Raw genomic sequence first — 19,817 nt, 5'->3', positions numbered from 1 at the left:
AAGCCTGACTGGGTGGGGTCAAAAGAGAACAGGAAGCAGTCAGAGATGATGAAAAGTTCTGAGGTAGATGATGGTGATGGTTACACAGCAGTGTGAATGTACCAATGCCACTGAACTCTACACTTAACAATGGCTACAGCGATAAATGTCACGTGAGGTATATGTTACTACCAAAGAAAGGGAATAGGAGAGGAATTGCAGAAGAGAGGAAAGATACCTCTTCTGGAGTGTTTCTTAAAAAGGGGAGTTGACCATGTTAGTATATACATTTGTCTCATTCTTTTTAACTTCTGCAAAGCATTCCATAATGTGAATATAACAGTTTATTTAGCTATCGTATTTTCCTATCATTGGGCATTTGGGGATTTCCAGTTTTCAGGGGTCACACAGGTGCTCCAAGGGCATCCTTGTGCCTGACTACCTGTGCCCTGTGGGTATTTCTGGAGGAGGGAGGCAAGAAGCAGAATTCCTGGGTGCAGAGTAGGCATGTTTTTAGTTTTATTAAATGCAGCTCAGTTGCCCTCTACAGAGTGGCTTGTCATTATCACAACCTCAGCAAAACACGTATAATAATAAAAGCGTAATATGCTAATTAGACCAGACATCCTTCTGGATGTCCTTCCTTCCGGACAAAGCCGCAGTGGGCGGGGGCTGGGACCAAGACCCTTTCATGAATTTCGTGCATAGGGCCTCTAGTATTACTATACTTTTTATCATATTATAGACATATTTGCATTTCACAATTACTGTTGAAGTTCAGCATCTTTACACATCTTATTGGTCATCTGCACTTTCTCTTCTGTACATCGCCTATTCACTTATTTAATTTCTTCAGCTCAGAAATGAAAAGGGCATGATTCGGTGCCTCCTTTGCTGGCCCTGCATCTCATGTTGCCTTGGCAACACCTTGACGCTGTGCAGCCCTTGTCCTTCTCTAATGACGACTGACCGTTTGTCCTCTATCCTGGGTTCTGACCTCTTGGGTTTGAGTTTACTTGTGTTTTCATTCGGGGCAGTGGTTGGGCAGACAGAAGGCAAGCCAGCATCTTGCCAACACTTGAGACTTCTCCTGGCTAAGCCAGTGTTGGCTCTCCCATCCCTCTGGTGGCTTCTCCCAGGGTCGGCCACACGCCTCTCTGCCTCTTCTCATTCTCAGCCCCAAGTTCCCAGGGTCTGGCTTTAGTCTCCTTTCCTCATCTAGAGGCCTGGGGGACCTCACAGGTGTGTGGCAGTTTCCTGGGGGGTTAAATGCACAGGTCCTGCACAAGGGTGAACTTACATTTGAAAACAGACTGTGCCACTTGCTGGCAGTGGTGGCCTTGGGCAGCTTCGTTAGCTTTCCAAACCTCAGCTTGCACATCTGCAAAAGCGGATGTAGTAACACTTACGAGGAGCATTCAGTCCAGTTTATAGCATATGTGTCTAACCCTCGGTGAATAGAAATTATCACTGTTATTACTGTCATTCAACACCCCCCTGAGGCTTCCCACGTGCCAGGCACTGGTCTGTACCACCGCTCTCCTGGGCCCATACTCTTCCCACACTCCAGAGTGCACACCGGACTCCTCCCGCACACATCCCTTCGGGGCCAAGAGTCTGCAGAAAGCCAGCGTGGGCGAGCTGGGCTCCCTGCACTGTTCTGCTCCTCCTCTTTGACCGCTGTCCTGCCCCTCCGCTCCCCTCCTCCACATACCAATCACTGGCCCCTCTTTCTAAATGCCTCAGAGTGGTCCCTGATCTTCACCCTCCCAGAGATGCACCCCCCTCCACCCTCTGCCTCTCTCCCCCTGGCTTGGTCTCCTCAGCTCCCCCAGTTCCCCCACAGCCTGGCTTGCATGCAAGTATCCCAGGTTGCCAAGGCTCCTGAATAAGTCTGCAGGCCCTGGGCCTTCTTCAGAACTGATAGCCTGGACCAACCCCAGATTCCAAATACAGGCTTGCTCCAAATAAGAGCACTTGTAAACACACTTGCAAATATATACACAATCATGCATACACGCCACACTGTCTCACACACACACACAGACACGCACACTCATGCACACACACTCATGCACACACACTCACACACACACTCATGCACACACACTCTCTCACACACACTCATGAACACACGCACTCTCACACACACACTCATGCACACATATACACACTCATGCACACACTCATGCACACACACACTCTCATGCACACACACTCATGCACACACACTCTCACACACACTCATGCACACACACTCATGAACACACGCACTCTCACACACACACACTCATGCACACATATACACACTCATGCACACACACTCATGCACACACATACACACTCCTGCACACACACTCATGCACACAGAATTCGCTGGAGGGAGCTGTGTCTCCTGTCTCCATGGCCCCCAATAGTGGGAAGAGGTGGATACACACACTGTACAGACGACCCTATTATGTTCCCGGCCGTTATTCATGCTCCTCTAAAGGTGACATTGGAGTGAAAAGAAAGGGGCTCCTTTCAGTGGGGAGACTCTGGGAGGCCGCATGGAGGTGGTGATGCTGGACCCACACCTCTAGGGGAAGGCAGGGCTTGGACCACGAGGGGGAGCGGCAGGGCTTTATGATGAGACGTTGTCAGGTGTGACTAGAACCAGGACAGCAATTACCAGAATCACCTGGGCTGTTCCAGGCCCTTCCCCGCAGGTTCTGAGTCATCAGGTCTGGACAGCAGCGAGCCTAAGGCCTCCAGATGGTGTGATACTGACAGCTCCGCAGCCACGAGGGGGTGTGTGGTTAAGCCGGGTACCGTCCCTTGAAGGAACCGTGGCGGCCAGGCTGGGAGTGGACTTGCTGCACAGAGTTGGTAAATGCCACATACTTTTGAGAAAAGAAGGAAAAATGCTGATCCGTGTTCAGTAAAGTTTCCTTGGCAGCTGCACGCCTTTTGGAGGCTCTGGGGAGGGCGGGGAGGGCAAGAATATCCGTGAGTTCAGTAAAAGGATGGAATAGGAGGCGAGGGCGGAGAGGATCTTCGGACACTGACTGGGTGTAGGGCCTGAAAGAGGAATTTGTCGAAGCCCCTCCCAGCTCTCAGGCTGTTGGCTGTGAGCTCTCAGCCAGGGGTGGGGAGCGCATTTGGGAGAGAAGAGTGGGCATTGAATTTGGACATGGCCTTCCGTGATCTGGAACCATCCATATGAAGATGTCTGCAGATGGCTGCACAGGGGAGTCTGAAGCGCTGGAGGAAGACCTGGGCAGAAATAAAGATGAGGCAGTCGAGGGATGGGGCAGCCAGAGGCAGCAGCAGGCCTTCCGGGGGCACAAGGGCAGTGGGGCCAGAGCAGGCTGGAGGCGGCGAGAACCCTGAAACGCAGGCCAGGCCCTGAGCCCGCACAGCACGGTGGAAGAGCTTTGAGAAAGAGGCGAGGAACCGTGTCTGAGCACGAAGGAGTCTCTGAGCTGAGAACCAGAGCCAGACCGTTGGGTTTGACCAGAGCAGCTTCAGGAGGAGAGAAACCTCCAAATTCGAGGGGTGGATGGAGACTGAGGGGAGGTGGGGGTGGGTGGGTGAAGAAGGAGGGACTGGGAGAGACAGCCCCTATATCTCTAGCGATGCTTGTCAGTGAGGGGAGCTGACAGCCTCCACCTGACACGTGCTGATTTGGCCCAGAGATAGCACATGCCAGCTCCTTCCCTGACCCCACAGCGCCCGCCTCCCCTGGCCCAGCCCGGTGCTCCCCTCGCAGGCGCCTGCAGCAGATCTGCACCCTCGGGAGCTCTGGAGCCTCTGTTTGCCCACGTGACCTGTGGCCTGTGGTTCTTGTACCTCTGTGAGGTTGCTGTCTGTGATTTATTCCCCCACGACCCACGGGCTGCATACCTCATTTATTTGGCCCATGTTAGCCTTTGAGTTTGACATGCTTGCTCCAGGAGCACACGACCCCTGGCTCCGCACCACACCGGAGGTCTGTGTCCTGGAAGGCAGGAAGGGGTGAAGGCAGGAACCTGCTTGTGAGCAGAGGAGCCTCAGCTGTAAGTGCCTTTCACCCGCCTCCCTGGCGAGCGTGCCCTGGGGGCTCCTGGCCTCCAGCAGCTCTCAGCTCTGGAGCCTTAGGCTGTCAGAGCTGTCTGACCTGAAACCTTGGCTTGCTATTTCCAGAACAGAATAAGTTGACTCAGGAAAAGCCGAGGACAGGACAGTGGTTTAACACATCATAAGGCTTCTTTTTCTTTGAAGATACTCGGTGGGGCTTGTACGTAGCCTGTGTAATGGACCAGCTGGGGGAAACCCGGGCAGGTTTGGCAGCACAGCACCCGCAGGACGTGCTTCCCTGGCAGGAGCCAGGGTCCTGCCGACACTGGCTGCAGCTCGCCACCTGAGGCTGGCCCAGCCTGCTTGCCCAAAGGCCCCCCTTGCCTGCTCCCTCCACACCTGCAGCCCTCGGGAGGGTGGTGCCCAGGGCGTGGGAAACAGGGCAAAAATGTCACCTCTCCTTAGTCTTGCCACCATGAGGAATCTGAGGGCCAGTCATGCCCATGGTTACTTATTTATTTATTTGTTGCCTGTGTGTGCTGCGCACCTGCTCTCTGCCAGTCCAAGCATCCAGGGTCCTGTGCTCTGAGGTTCTGGCTTCCCGAACAGACACACTGGACAGAGAGCACCTCTGCAGAGTCACCCAGAGCAGGCCGAGGGCTCCCTGGTACTCCTCACTGTTAGGGTGCATTACCAAGCCACCCAGCTCTCATTGTGCCGGTCCCCCCAGGGTGCTCAGACGTTTGGAAGGAAGCGCAGGTACATTCCTGGTCCTGCTAGCGCTATGGTCTTGTCAAATGAGACAGCTTTAGGCCCTGTCCTAATAGAAGACAGGAGACAGAACCAGGGTTGTGGTGCTAGAACATTCCGTGAAGCCCCTCCATCCCTGCATTCCTCAGGAGGGAGTGGGAAGGATGGAGGTTCTAAGCCCCCGTGCGGATTCCTGGAGAAGCGGCAGAGGAGAACGGAGAGCAGACAGTGCAGGCCCGAGCCAGCCCGCCGCGCCCGGGATTTGACCAGAGCAAACCACAAGGCCCAGCTTTTTGCAAATGCTCATGCTAATCTCAACCAACTGAAGCTTAGGACACCCGGCGACTTAATTTTACAGTAGATTCTGGGCCCATTAAGGGAATTTTAGAGATAAGGATTCTGAGACTCAGAAAAGAAAACAGTAACCAAGGGGACACACCTGTCCCCTCTGCCCCTGGTCCTTTGTCAGACTCCACCCTCGTCTCATCATCATGCCCAGATCCGCAGAACCCAGCCCTGCCCAGGCCCCGGGAAGAGAGCCCAGCCTGTCGGTCCAGCCCTGCCCCAGCCCCTGCACAGCTTGAGGGAGGAGAGCAGGTACAGCCCTAGGAGCTGAGGTCCCTCCTGATGCCCGTGGGTCCTGCTGGGCACAAACCCCGTCTGCCTGCTAACCGCTCAGCCCGCCTCCCCTGACCAGGCATTTCTCCCTCCAGGGCTGGCCGCCCAGGCTGCACAGAGCAGGCGGCAGACACGAACACAGTGCTGTGGACCCCGGACAGGACGGGAGCTCTCCAGGGCTCTCCTGGGAAGGCCGCAGACTTACAGGCCCCTAGCTGCTCCCGCCTCGCCCAGCCTTTGCCAGCAGGGGCAATAGTCAACTGGGCATGAGAGCACCAGTCTAGGTACAGTCACGGGGCCTGTGCACAGCCGCCCCAGCTGTTTAGGAATCCATAGGAGGGTGAGCTAGAGGGTGACTGCCAGTTCATACCGACTAGTTGTGGTAAGCATTCGAACCATGCCATTGCATGTTGGTGGCTGTGGACAAGGGACACGGTGTAGCTTGTGGTGTAACGTAGCTTCACACCATGCTTAGAAGGAGCATGTAAGGGCCCCATAGGGCCAAGAGCCATGAGATCTGTCTGTCCTGCATCGTGAGTCCATAGCTGGGAGCCCACCTTCAGGAACAGTTCTTCATTATCATAATTGCCATTGCCATGGTAACCCATTCCTGGGTGCCTGGTACGGGCCAAGCGCTCTGCCAGGCATGCCATCTGTCCTTCTCCACTCGCCCTGCAGGCTCAGCTATTGTCCTTCCGCATGGACCCAGCTTGTTGAGCAACTGACTGAGGCAGAGAGTTCACCGTGCGGGCAGCGATCCAGAAACCAGCCTGTCCTTCTCCAGCTGAACCCATTGTCACTTTAAATCACTAGCATTGGAACGAATTGCAGTGCCCAGCGATAGGCCACTCACAGGACAGTAAACGGCCGTAGAGGTAAAGGCAGGGAGGACACTTCCCTCTGACACACATCGACATGCTGGGGAGCAAACGTGATTGGCCAGTAAATGCAGGAACCAGTAAGGCTCGCCCAGGTGCAGGACGCCCGGGTTCTGGACGCTGCTCCCGGAAGGAGGAGCTTGGCCCTGCCACCAGGCGTCACTCCCTGATTGCCTACCCTCAGTCTCTGGGTGAAACCGCTGCCCTCAGCCATCACCCATCATCTTCAGTTAAGCAGGGGAGCCTAAAAACAACCACTTCCCCTCTGGGTCAAAGCACAGCCGAGTGAGGCTGGGACATTCAGCAGCCGGATGCCAGCAGGATTCAAGGCAGGGCCTGCAGCACCTTACACGGTCTGACTTGCTTGGCTGGTGGTGCCCGAGGGGCAGTCACAGCTGCAGGGGATCCAGGCAGAAGAGATGGGGCCCCCTCAGTCCCGGCTATCAGTGAGGCCACCTCTCCCAGAGCAGGCCCACAGGATGGCCTCCCAGTATTTGGCTCATGTAAAAGTGGCAGATTTGCAATAGCATCCCAGCCATCGACACTAAAAGCACGCTGGCAACCACCAGACGAGGGCGTCCTCGGTACCGGCCAGTGTTAAGTTCATGTCATGTTAAGGAGCAGACAGACCTGAGAAGGAGGGTGAGCCCGATGGCCTGTGACGTTGGAGAGCATGACTGGCATCTGTTCCCTCCACACGTGTGGAATAAGACGTCTGTCCTCTCCTCCCCTCCCTCAGTCCGCAGGGGCAGGAGGGCCACCACACAGACCGGCCAGCTGTGGACGCGTGTGCTGGGAGGGGAGGGAGCGACGTCTGGAGGAGATTCAGAAGGTTCTGTGGAGTGAGACCCGGAGGATGCGTAGGCGCTTACTGCGCAGCCGGAGCCAGCGGCTGAGTGGCGCAGGGATGGGAGGAGGGTCCAAGCTGGTGGGACAGCGTGGGCAGAGGGTGGCCCAGATGGAGGGAACTGCAGCCACGTGTGTAAGAGGAGGAGCTTAACACGCACGCACGCGCGCGCACACACACACACACACGCACACACAGAGTGACAGGCACAGTGCATGACTGGGTGGCAGGGACCATGTGTTCCAATCAGAAGTGAGGATCTGTGGTGTAAAAATACAAATGTGATTAATTAGGACTCGGGTTTGTCCCTCCGAAGCCCAGGAGGCCCTTTTAGGGGCCCTGCAGCAATATCCTTGGTACCGGCCAGAAAGAGGAGAGGAACTTCCTCCGAGACAAAGGAGAGGGCGGGAGGGTGCAGGGAGGGACGGGTGCAAGCACCCGGGCACCACCGTGAGGGCTCTATCAGCCCCAGCAGAGTGCTGGTCAGTGGGATCAGCTGGGAGAAGAGGGAGCCTGCGGAGTCGAAAGGCTCTGAGGCTCTGGCTTATAAGAGAGAAGGCCCTGCCTTGCCCGGGAGCCACAAAGGGCTGGAGCAGAGGCCACCGCCCAGGCCGCCCTTCCAGGATGGGCCCACGGAAGCAGCGCAGTGGCTTTGGGCACTGGGCGAGGGTACTCAGGTCCGGTGCCTCCAGGGGGATGCCATGCAGAAACCAGGGAGGGGCTCTGTGAGGCCACCTCCCTTGGGGCCTGAGTGACAGGAGCCCTGCCAGAATGTAAGCTCCAGCAGGACCCAGACTTTTATGTTTTTTTAAGTAATTTTTGTATTTTATGTATTTATTTATATCCCTACCTGAGGATATGCTTGCTGATTGTATTTTATTTCATTATTTTAAAAATTAATCTTAGAGAGAAGAAGGGAGGGAAGGAGGAAGGGAGGGAGGGAAAGTGAAAGAGAGAAACATTGATGTGAGAGAAACATTGATTGGCTGCCTCCTGCAAGTGCCCCAGCCGAGGGTCAAAATGCAACCTGGGTATTTGTGCTGACAAGAATGGAACCCACCACCTTTGGTGTACTGGATGACTTAGATTCTCAAATAAAAAATGTCAAAAGCCAACACAATAGCTGTCTGGTGTGAATGAATCAAAAGTATAACTATTACTCTTGTCAGATTAGCAAATATATATTTTTTGGTGTGCTGTAGAATTTTAGTAATTAGCTCATGTGTACCATGAGATGAAAAAGGTTAAAAAGCTGATGTAGGGTAATGCTGGCCTCATAGAATGAGTTTGGAAGCCTTCCCTCCTCTTGAATTTTTTGGAATAGTTTGAGAAGAATGGGTGTTAGTTCTCTGAATGTCTGGTAAAATTAACCTGTTGAAGCCATTTGGTCTAGCACTTTTGTTTGCTGGCATTTTTTTTATTACTGATTTGATTTTATTAATAGTTATTCGTCTATTCAGATTTTCTGTTTCTTCCTGATTTAGTCTTGGAAAATGCTATGTTTCTATGAATTTATTTGTTTTTCCCCAGTTGTCCAATGTGTTGGCATATGTTGTTCATAGTATTTTGTGATAATCCTTTGTGTTTCTATGGTGTCAGTTGTTACTTATCTTTCATTTTTTTTATTTTTTTATATAGACCATCTTTTTTTCCAGCTAAAGGTTTATCAATTTTGTTTAGCTTTTCAAAGAACCCACTCTAGATTTCATTGATTTTTATATTTTTAGACTCTATTTTGTTTATTTTCTCTCTGATCTTTATTATTTCCTTCCATCTATTAACATTGGGCTTTGTTTGATGTTCTTTTTTAGTTCCTTTAGGTGTAAGGTTAGATTGTTTATTTGAGATGTTTTGTTTGTTTTTTGAAATAGGCCTATATTGCTATAAATTTCCCTCTAGAACTGTTTTGTCTGTCCCATAGATTGTGGGTCATTGTGTTTTCATTTTTATTTGTCTTTTGGCTTCTTCCTTGATGTTGTCATTAACTTGTTCATTGTTAGTAGCATGTTATTTAGCCTCCATGTGTTTGTGTGTTTTTTAGTTTTCTTTTTGTAACTAATTTTTAGCTTCATACCATCTTGATTGGATAAGATTCTTGATATGATTTTGATCTTCTTGAATTTATTGAAACTTGTTTTGTGGCCTAATTTGTGGTCTATCCTGGCAAATGTTCCATGTGCACTTAAAAAAATGTATATCCTACTGCCTTTGTGTAAAAAGTCCTAAAAATATCAATTATAAGACCATCTGGTCTAATTATTACTTAAGGTCGCTGCTTACTTGTTGATTTTCTATCTGAATGATCTGTCCATTGATTTCTTGGGTTGTTAAAGTCCTCTAGTATGACTGTGTTACTGTTGCTCTCTTTTCTATGTCCATCAAGATTTGCTTTTATATTTAGGTGCTCCTATGTTGGGTGCTAGACATTTATGAGAGTTTAACCTCTTGTTGGATTTATCCCCTTCTTATTATGAAATGTCATATATATATATATTGATTTCAGGGAGGGAAGGAGAGTGAGAGAGAGCCAGAAACATCAATGATGAGAGAGAATCATTGACTGACTGCCTCCTGCGCACTCCCCCCCCACCACACTGGGAATTGAGCCTGCAACCCTGGCATGTGCCCTGACTGAGAACTGAACCATGATCTCCTGGTTCATAGGTCTACACTCAACCACTGAGCCATGCCAGCTGGGTGAAATGTCCTTCTTTGTCTCTTCTTACAGCCCTTGTTTTAAAGTCTATTTTGTCTGATATAAGTATGGCTACCTTGGCATTCTTTTCTGTTTTCATTTGCATGAAATATCTTTTTCTATCCCTTTACTTTCAGTCTGTGTGTGTCTTGATCTAAAGTGAGTATCTTATAGGCAGCATATGTATGGGTCTTTTTTTAATCCATTCATCCACCCTATTTTTTTATTGGAGCCTTTAGTCTATTTAAAGTAATTATTGATAGGTATGTAGTTATTGCCATTTTATTAACATTAATAGTTTCTGTTGTTTTTGTAGTTCTCTGTTTCTTTCTTATTCTCCTGCTGTCTTATATGTTGATGACTTTCTATAGTGTGGTGTTTGGGTTTCTTTCTCTTTATTTCTTTTACATCTCTTACAGAGTTTTCTTTGGGGCTTATCATGTGCTTCATATATGTCTATAGCAATCTATTTTAAGTGGATAGTCACTTAAGTATGAATATATTCTAAAATCATTGCAATTATTACTCACCCGCTCCACTTATTTCTGTGTGTGTGTGTGTGTGTGAATCCCTTAATTTATTGTTGTAATTACATGTGATCTGCCTATTTTTGTCTTTTACCCTTTGTACTTCTTTACAGTTGATTGATCCCCTGCTTTTACTAAGTGTTTGCCTTTGTCAGTGAGAATTTATTTTCCTATATTCTCTTATTCATATTTCTGATCTTTTCTTTTCTTCTGAAAGAAGTTCCTTTACCATTTCTTGTAATATTGGTGTAATGGTGATAAACTCCTTTAGAACTACTTTAGCTTTTTCTTGTCTGGGAAGCTCTTTATCTTTCCTGCAATTCTAACTGACAATATTTCTGGGTAGAACAATCTTAGTTATAGGTCTCTGCCTTTCATCACTTTGAATATTTTGTGCCATTTCCTCTGGCCTAGAAAGTTTCTGTTGAGAAATCAGCTGACAATCTTATGAGAGTTTGCTTGTAGGTAACTAACTGCTTTTTTCTTACTGCTTTTAAGATTCTCTGTTTGGCCCTGTCCAGTGTTGCTCAGTTGGTTGGAGTGTCATCCCATGCACTGAAGCGTGATGGGTTCAATTCCTGATCAGGGCACATACCCAGGTTGCGGGTTCAGTCCCTGGTCAGGGTACATACAGGAGGCAACTGATTGATGTTTCTCTCTCACATCAATGTGTTTTTTTCTCTGTCTCCTTTCCTCTCTCTAAAATCAATTTTTAAAAAATTTAAAAACATATCCTCAGGTGAATATTTAAGAAATAAAAGGTTCTCTCTTTGTCTTTAACCTTTGGCATTATAATTATGATATATCTTGGTGTGATCCTCTTTGGGTTCATTTTTTTTTTGGACTCTCAGCACTTTCTGGACTTGTACATGTATTTCCTTCCCCAGGTTAGGTAAGTTTCTGATCATTATTTTCTCAAATAGGTTTTCAATCCTTTGCTCTTTCTGTCTCCCTTCTCTTTCTGGTACCATTATGTGGCAAATATTGGTGTTTTCCCAGTGGCCCTTTAAACTATCCTCATTTTTTTTAATTCTTTTTTTTTTCTGTTCTGATTGGGTGTTTTCTGCTATCTTGTCTTCCAGATTATTCATTTGATCCTCTGCTTCATCTAATCTGATGTTAATTCCCTCTAATATATTATTCATTTCAGTTATTGTATTCTTTATTTCTGACTGACTCTTTTTTATGTTTTCTATCTCTACTTTTATCTTTCTTACCTCTTTTTCGATGAAGTTCTCACAGTTCATCTACTCTTCCCCTAAGTTCATTGAGCTTTCTTGTAACCAGTGTTTTGAACTCTGCACCTGGTAGATTTCTTATCTTCATTCTATTTAGTTCCTTTCCTGGAGTTTTGTCCTGATTTGTTTGTTTGTTTGTTTCCATTTGAAGCATGTTTCTTTGTCCCTTCATTTTGGCAAACTCCCTGTGTTTTTTTCCATGTATTAGGTAGATATGCTATGTCTCTGATCTTGGCAGAGTGGCCTTATGTAATAGGTGTCCTGTGGGGTCCAGTCGTACAATCTTTCTGGTCACCAAAGCTGGGTGCTTCAGGAGTGTCCCTTGTTGTAGTTGAGTCTTGATTACTGTTGGCATGTCAGTAGGCAGGAGTGACTGTCAGGCTAACTGTGAGGACTGGCCATGACTACAGTAGCAGAGTTGTGCAGAGGGCTGGCCCCGCAGAGCAGGAGTTGCTTTAGCGGGTTCTAGTGCCATCTGAGTCTGCCCCTCTTTGTGGAACTGGTTGGGTGGTGCTCTGGTGTGGTCTGAAGCTGGCCACTAACTCTTACAAGGAGCTCCCATGCAGGTCAAGATTAGCCACCATTTGTCCCCAGCTTGGGGCCATCTGGTGGGAGCTACAAAGAAATCTGTGGTTGGTTCCCATTGTGTGGTCTTAGGCACTTGGAAGAGGCTAGTCTGTGAACAGAGTCTGGTTGCCACTAGTGCTGTGCTGGTCCCTTTGCTGGGCACCATGCTGAGAACTGAGGCCAGCTCCCACTTGTGCTGGATTCGTGGCCATTCACCTGAGGCAGTGTTCCAAGCCACGCCTGGCTGCTGCTTACGCCCTGCTGGGGCGACCTGATGGGAGCTACAATGCAAGTTGAGAGCACCTGCCACTTGGGCTGGGCCTGGAGTCACTTAGCAAGAGTCATACAGCACACCAGGGCCAGCTGCTGCTTGTTTGGGTTTTGTGGGCCTTTGAGAAATTTCAGGCAAGTCCACAGCGCAAGCTGAGGCAAGCTGTTTGTGAGGAAAAGCCACTGGAAGAGGCTTAGAAGAGCAGGTCACTTGGGTGAGGCCAAGGCTCAGGGAATCTCCACGGCGCCCACCTGTACCTGCTGGCTGGGTGTCAGGGAGAGCTCAACAAAACCCCTGCCCCTCCAGCCCTCAACCTGAAGCTAGTCAATTTACTGTCCTCCTGTGTGTCCCTGGTGCTTTCAAACTGCTGCCCACACGCTGGAGCTCAGAGAAAGTGAGTTTGTGAGTGAGTGAGTCTGTGAGGTCCCTTTAAGACCTGCAGCGTCTGGGTCTCCAACAGTCCTCCATCTCAGCTGGATGCAACCCCTGCTGGTTTTTATAGCCAGATATTATGGGGACTCCTCTTCCTGGCACCGGAGGCCCGGTCTGGGGGCCTGGTGTGAGACTGGGACCTGTTGTTCCTCGGGGGTGAATTCTGCAGATGAGATCCCCTCCAAATTTTTAATCCCCACACTGTAGTATGGGACCTGCCATTCCATGTCTCCGTCTCTGCCCCTCCTAACCGTCTCCATGTGGCTTCTTCTTTTTTATTATAGTTTTAATCCTCTCCCAAGGACATGCTTTTATCAATTTTTTTTTTGAGAGAGAGAGAGAAACTTGATGTGAGAGTGAAACATCAATCGATCGGTTGCCTCCCACATGGGCCCAGCCGGTGATTGAACCTGGGTGTGTGCCCTGACCAAGAACTGAGCCTGCCACCTTTTGGTGTACAGTACGACGCTCCAACAAACTGAGCCGCACCAGCCAGGGCTGCGGCTTTTTTATATCCTTGGTTTGGCTGGTCTTCAGGTGGCTCACAATGGTAGGTGTTGCATAATTCAGTTGTGATTTTGACATGGTTGTGGGAGAAGGCAAGTACACATCTACCCATTTCACCATCTTGACCAGAAATCTCATGCCTCTTATTTCACTGCTTAACTGCAGCACCTGGAACAGTGAATGGCATACAGTAGGTACTCAATAAATAGTTGCTGAGTGAGTAAATGAATGAACCATTGAACAAATGGAAGGATGGATATGTGGACCCATGGATGGGTGTGTGGGTGCATGGACAGATGCATGGGACAGATGTATGGATAGATGAAGAAATCTGGGGAAACAGAGAACGTAAGACCCCAGAGATGTAGCAGAAACTAACCAGGCAGGCAAGCTGTGCACCTGCCTCAGGGAGGTAACCTTGGGGTGTTGCTGCTGAGGCGCTCCAGCCCATGTCCCCCTGAAGCCCAGCAGGAAATGAGCCAAGTGTGGTCATGCCCTGGAGCCCTAAGCTCCATGTCCCGGCCACAGGACATCTGGGGTGCCAGGGTGGGGCAAGGATTGAAACAGGCTTGCATCCTGCTCACTCACTTGGTGTGCTCTTGGCTTGCAGCCCGGTCCAAAAGCCTGGTGATGGGGGAGCCAAGCCGGAGTCCCGGGCAGCCCCCGGGCCCACGCGGGTGCGGCCCCGTGCTGAAGGCAGGCTGGCTGAAGAAGCAGAGGAGCATCATGAGGAACTGGCAGCAGCGCTGGTTTGTGCTGCGCGGGGACCAGCTTTTCTACTACAAGGACAAAGACGAGGCCAAGCCCCAGGTGAGCGGGGCATGCTCCATGTTGGGCACAGACTGCGGTGGGGCTCCTGGGAGGGTTGACCACGCCCAGGAGAGGGGGAGGCAGCGACCCTCCTGTCGGGACCTGCACCCCGCCAGCCCCCAAGCCCCCACTTTCGCTCAGAGTGACACTCCAGCAGGACTCCCGGGTGTTCACCCCCAGCCCCATGCTCCGGGCGCCACGGCCGTTTCACTGAGACCGCAGCTGCAGTGTCCTGCCCTTGCTGACAACAGCGTGCACGGCTGCAGGAGCAAGTCCTGTCTGTGTTCTTCTTGACTTTGTGTTTCCAAGAAGACACAGGCGCCCACATTTTACTACTTGTGATGTCCAGGGAAACGGGCACCCACCCCAACCTGCCCTCCACCTGAGAGCCAGCTCCGGGAAAGCCTCTGTTCAGGCCCCTGCCAGGCAGTGGCTCTTGTGTTTTCCGCCAGAACCGTAAGACCCACTGGGCTAGCAGTGCCTTCCCCAGTGGCGCTCATTCACTCCTCAGAGCAACTCTTCGCTCCCCCACCGCGGGCAGCCCAGTTGTTGGATCGCACGCAGGTCACAGTGAAGGGCTGCCATCCGAGGCCACCAGGCCTGCAGGGCTCGCCATCCAGTCTTCATTATGGGACTCAGAGAGAGAATGGACATCTGGGGAGACCCTGATTTCTCTGGGGTGAATGGGGAAGGGAATGTAAGGGACTCGTCCCAAAGGATGCCCCTAGTCAGGACTCCAGGCTGGAAAGGAAAGGGAGATCCTATATGGGGCTGGGAGTCAGAGCCTTGGTGGTGGGAGCCTGCAGGCCTCTCGGCAGCTCGCACTGTGTGGGTGGGTCTGGGAGGCAGGGGGTGCTCAGTGATGGGCAGGTGGGAGGAGGCACCTGGGCGCAGCCTCCTTCACCTTCTCCAGTACACCAGCCAGCCGGGAAGTGTGACTTGGGCTAGCAGGCCTTTAACACGTCCCCAACGCTGGAGGTTCTCCCTTGAAAAGATGGGGGTGGGGGAGCAGGCCTGACTCAGAGCTTTGGGTGCAGTGACTAGCTGCTCACTAACCTTTGTTAATCTTCGCTGTCTTCACTGTGTATTCTAATGGTTAGCTTCTGTTTATGGAAAGGAATGCTGGTTTCCATTCATGAGAGTGACAGCATGCTTGTCTTTTTAAATATATCCAACTGAAAATTAAAATGTGTTGCACATCAATGTGAATATAGTTAATGCGCTGAACTATACACTTAACATGGTTAAAATGGAAAATTATGTCATGTGTACTTTGCCACAGTAAAAAGTGAGACAGCTTAAGGAAAATTTTTACAAAAATTATAGTAGAGATAAAAGGTAGGTATGACAAAAATCAGGAAGGCAGATCTGAACTAAGTTTAGGGAACCCTGGTCCTGTGTAGCCTCTTTGTTCTGTAGGGAATGAAAACAAGTCCCAGAGAGGCTGATAGAATGAATAGGACTTTACAGTCAGAGAGGCCTGGCTGGTTTGGCTCAGTGGATAGAGCTTTGGCCGGCAGACTGAAGGGTCCCAGGTTCGATTCCTGTCGGGGCACATGCGGACTCAATCCCCAGTAGCGGGTGTGCAGGAGGCAGCCAGTTAATGACTCTCTCATCATTGATGTTTCTATCTCTCTCTCTCCCTTCCTCTGTGAAATCAATAAAAATATATATATATTTTTAGAGTCAGAGAGATCTGAATTTGTATGACTTGGGACAAATCACTTAATTTCTTTTTACTTTGGTTTTATTATTACCAGTGTCACAGAGATCACTAAGGATTATACTGTAAACACTAGAGGCATGGTGCACAAAATTCATGCACAGAGGGGGGGGTGTCCCTCAGCCCAGCCTGCACCCTCTTGCAATCCGGGACCCCTCGGTTAGGGTCCCTACACCTGGCCAGCAATCAGGGCCTATCGGGGCTTTCCTTCTCACAGCTACTGGCAGCTGGCCCCACCCCCGCCACTGCCACTGCTTGCCATCTGTGTGGAGTTATCCCCCCTCCCCTGCCATGGGTCGCCTCCCCCTGCAGGCGACAGGCATAGGGGGTGATCACTTGGCTGGCCTGGGCCTCCCTCTGCTGGGCAATTGTGGGGCGATGGCAGGCCACCCAACCAATTGAATTGCACAAGCCCTGGCTTGCCTGGCGCCAGTGCATGTCATAGCATGGTCGTCCAGAAGGTCATCCGGACGGTCATTCTGCTGTTCGGTTGTTTGGTCGATTTGCATATTATGCTTTTATTATTAAGGATATGTGTGGGTGAGGGACAACCTTCCCTCTACCCTCAGGTTCTTCTGGCTGGTCTAATAATCAGTAGACGTGAGACAGATTAGCAAGAAAAAATAACCAAATTCATATGGACAGGAGCCCCGCACACTTGAGAGGTTCTGAGACAGAAAGGAGGCCTGCGGCACATGGACACCCTGAGCTGGGGGTGAGGGAACCACCTCAGGGGTTTCTGGGGCCCGTGCGGGATGCTGAGAAGAGCAGATGCTTCCTAAGTAAAAGCTGGCCTGCCACGGAGGTGGGCCAAAGGTTATTGCTGAGCATCTCTTACGGGCAAGGCCCTAACTCAGTTCTTGCAGGCAGGTGAGGGGTGGGGACAGAAGCTTCTCCTGAGCCTGCGGCTAACATGGCCGTCAACTCTAAACAATTGTGTGCACAGAGGCGCATGTTGGGGCGACTTGTTCTGGACCCACATAGCATCTCCCAGCACTAATCCTGGCACCCCGGGGTCCTCAAGTCTGGGTGCTCTCCCACTCCCTGTGCCCCTGCTTTGCTTGGCTTTGGTCCCTTCCACTGGCTCTGCCCTGGGCCTGCTCCCCAGGGTGGGCACCACACCTCTGGCTCACCCACCATCATTTTCCTCTGACCTCGGCTCTCCGTGTTGAAGGTCAGCGGGGGCCCTCAGCGGCGTCTTGGCTTTCCTGGCTGGCCTACGGTGACATATCACTCTGGTTCCCTGACCCTCAGAGCCCTGCCTGTGACCCTCCTCTCTGCCCTTCTCCCAGCCTGCTCACGGTGCCATCGCCTGAGAACTGCCCGTGGTGCCAGGAGCACTGAGCCCACCCAGCCTGCACAGGACCCACCACCGGCTGCCCCGCACCCTCGTGCAGCTCTGAGCGGCTCTCTCCCGGCAGACGTGACTCATTTTGCTCAGACAGTAGGACCGCACACTCGCCTGCCTGCTGGCAAAGTAGCCCACAGATTTCCATGTAATTGCATGAGCTACACGTAATGGGCTAATTCTCCATATCTGGTTCCTGGAACAGTGTGCCCTGTTCACTGTTTACAGGAACAGAGAGCCCAGGCAGTGAGCCCTCCGGCAGACGGCTGTCATCTGTTGGGCAGACATAATTGCCCGAATACACTGGACACTGCCCAGAGCACATGCCACTCGATGAGGATCACTCTCAGTGAACGTTCCTGCTCTCTCTCAGCCTGTGCCTTCCCCCTCCCCCTCCCCGGAGGGTCAGCGGGCACAGGGTGCACAGGTGGGAGGAGAGGACGGGGCTCGCACCTGCTCAGAGGGAGGATGCGGCAAAGGTGCTTTAAAGCAGAGCCTGCAAGCGTGCCCTGTCCCTCCATCTCTTCCCAGTACGTGTCCCTGGCAGTTTCCACAGACAGACTCAGCGTCGATCAGAGATTCCAGACTTTTTCATCTCAGTGGTTTTAGCTTCTGCTTGGAATGTCTCCTGGGCCATGAAAACCCCGGCCACATTCTGGTTAATCGGCCGGGTCGGCTTCCACTGATGCGGACTCACAAGTGCATCCAGGTACCCTAGCTCTCTGCATGAGGCTTTCTCAGCTTCGAATAGAAACGGAATAGAATAGAAATGAAAAGTATAAATTCCAAAGCATAAGATGGAAAAAATGTAATAAATTAAATGTGACCAGTTCAACAATGGGCAGAAATAGAGGAAAGGAAAATAAAGAGAGAGAAAGGCAAATAGAACATGAAAAATAAGTAAATCAGATAGCAAGGACTTGGTACAAACATATCAGTTTTCATAATAAATGTGATTAGGTTAGAGTCATCTGTTTCTTAAAAGATTGAAAGTGGAAAATTGGCTTTAAAAAGGAGAGAGCAAGCCCTGGCTGGTAGGTAGCTCAGTTGGTTACAGCGTTGTTCTGATACACCAAGGTTGCAGGTTCAATCCCCAGTCAGGACACATGCAAGAATCAACCAATCCTATATAATAAAAGGCTAATATGCAAATGGACCGAACAGTGGAATGACTGGTTGCTATGATGTGCACTGGCCACCAGATGCTCAATGCTGGAGCTGCCCCCTGGTGGTCAGTGCAGAGTGCTGCTTAGCCAGAATCCTGAGCAGGGCTCATGGCTGGAGAGCACAGCGGTGGTGTCAGGAGCCCCTCCCACCTCTGCAGCAGTGCTAAGGATGTCTGACTGACAGCTTAGGCCTGCTCTCCATGAGGGCTCACAGACTGCAAGAGGGCGAAGGCTAGGCTGAGGGACCCTCCCCTCCTCCCCCAAGTGCACAAATTTCTTGCACTGGGCCTCTAGTGAATACATAAATAAGTTGAACAACAAGTGGAGCTCTCTCTCTCACACACACACACACCTTCCTTCCTTCTCTCCCTTCTTTTTTCTCTAAAAATCAATACTTTTTTTTAAAAAAGGAGAGAGCAATAAACAAAAAGGTTTAAAAACAAAACAATGGGGAAAAGATAAGCCAGAAATTTGAGCAAAAAGAAAGTAGATTTAGCAACATTGAAATCAAATAAAAATAGAGTTCAAAGTGATAAGAACAAAAGGAAACAATGAGAAATATTTCAAAATAAGATAAGTAGCAACCTACCAAGAAAATAGAGTAGCTGTGAACTTGTATGCTCTTAATACATAGTTTTAAAGAATTTACAAAGAAAAACAATAGCCAAAGTTCTCCATCTTTTTCAAAATATTTTTTTAAACAAAATGAAATCATGAAGACACATTCACTGACAGTAGGACAATAGTGCAAATGAAAGAAAGGATTAGAAATTAAGAACAAATGGCAGTGAGTGAGGGTGTGTATACCAGAGAGAGGGAGAAATCTATTCAGGTGAAGCAGAACACACACCATCAGGTCTTCCTTCATTTATAATAAAATCAAAACTTAAATTCAAACTTCTGGTGGAGAATGACAGGCTTAAACCCCGAACCTCCAGGGAAGAGTACATGCTTGAAGGCAGCACCCCTGGTGGGAGGGACAGAGGGCAACGCTGAGCAGCGGGGAGCTGGGAACAGGTACGCAGAGGTCACTGATCCGCAGACCCCGCAGAAGTTCCCAGCCAGCACTGAGAGCACCCACCTGTCTGCTCTGCGAACAGCACTCCCAGCAAAGACTCGGCCATGGCAAGAACAGGCAACCCTTGGAGAGAACCAAGATGGCAGCATAGGTTAACGCCGGAGATTGCTGCTTCGAACAACCAATTCAAATTACGCCTGAAACAGGCAACAGACACCATCCAGAAACACAGGAGGGCTGGCTGAGTGGAAATTCTACAACTAGGAGTAAAGAGAATATCATACCCAGACTCAGAGGAGGCACAGTGCTGAAGTGAAATTCTCAGGTACGGAGTGCGCGGAGCGGGCTGGCAGCCGAGGGCGCGGTTGTTGTTTTCAATCGGGAGGGGGCTTCAGACTCTGGGCT

The 19,817-nt window shown here is 50.3% G+C and overlaps 1 protein-coding gene across 1 annotated transcript in view; it reads left to right on the top strand.

Annotated features, from left to right (window-relative positions):
* The window catches only part of ARHGAP22 (Rho GTPase activating protein 22), a 156,912-nt gene that overhangs the window by 40,136 nt on the left and 96,959 nt on the right, over positions 1–19,817 (top strand). Inside the window, exon 2 of the mRNA XM_015559659.1 lies at positions 13,958–14,157. Within this exon, the coding sequence (XP_015415145.1) occupies positions 13,958–14,157 (200 nt within the window). The remainder of the gene's footprint in view (positions 1–13,957; positions 14,158–19,817) is intronic.

The sequence above is a fragment of the Myotis davidii genome, unplaced genomic scaffold (assembly GCF_000327345.1).
Source record: "Myotis davidii unplaced genomic scaffold, ASM32734v1 scaffold854, whole genome shotgun sequence".
Taxonomy (NCBI): domain Eukaryota; kingdom Metazoa; phylum Chordata; class Mammalia; order Chiroptera; family Vespertilionidae; genus Myotis; species Myotis davidii.
This window is presented reverse-complemented; position numbering and strand designations above follow the sequence as displayed.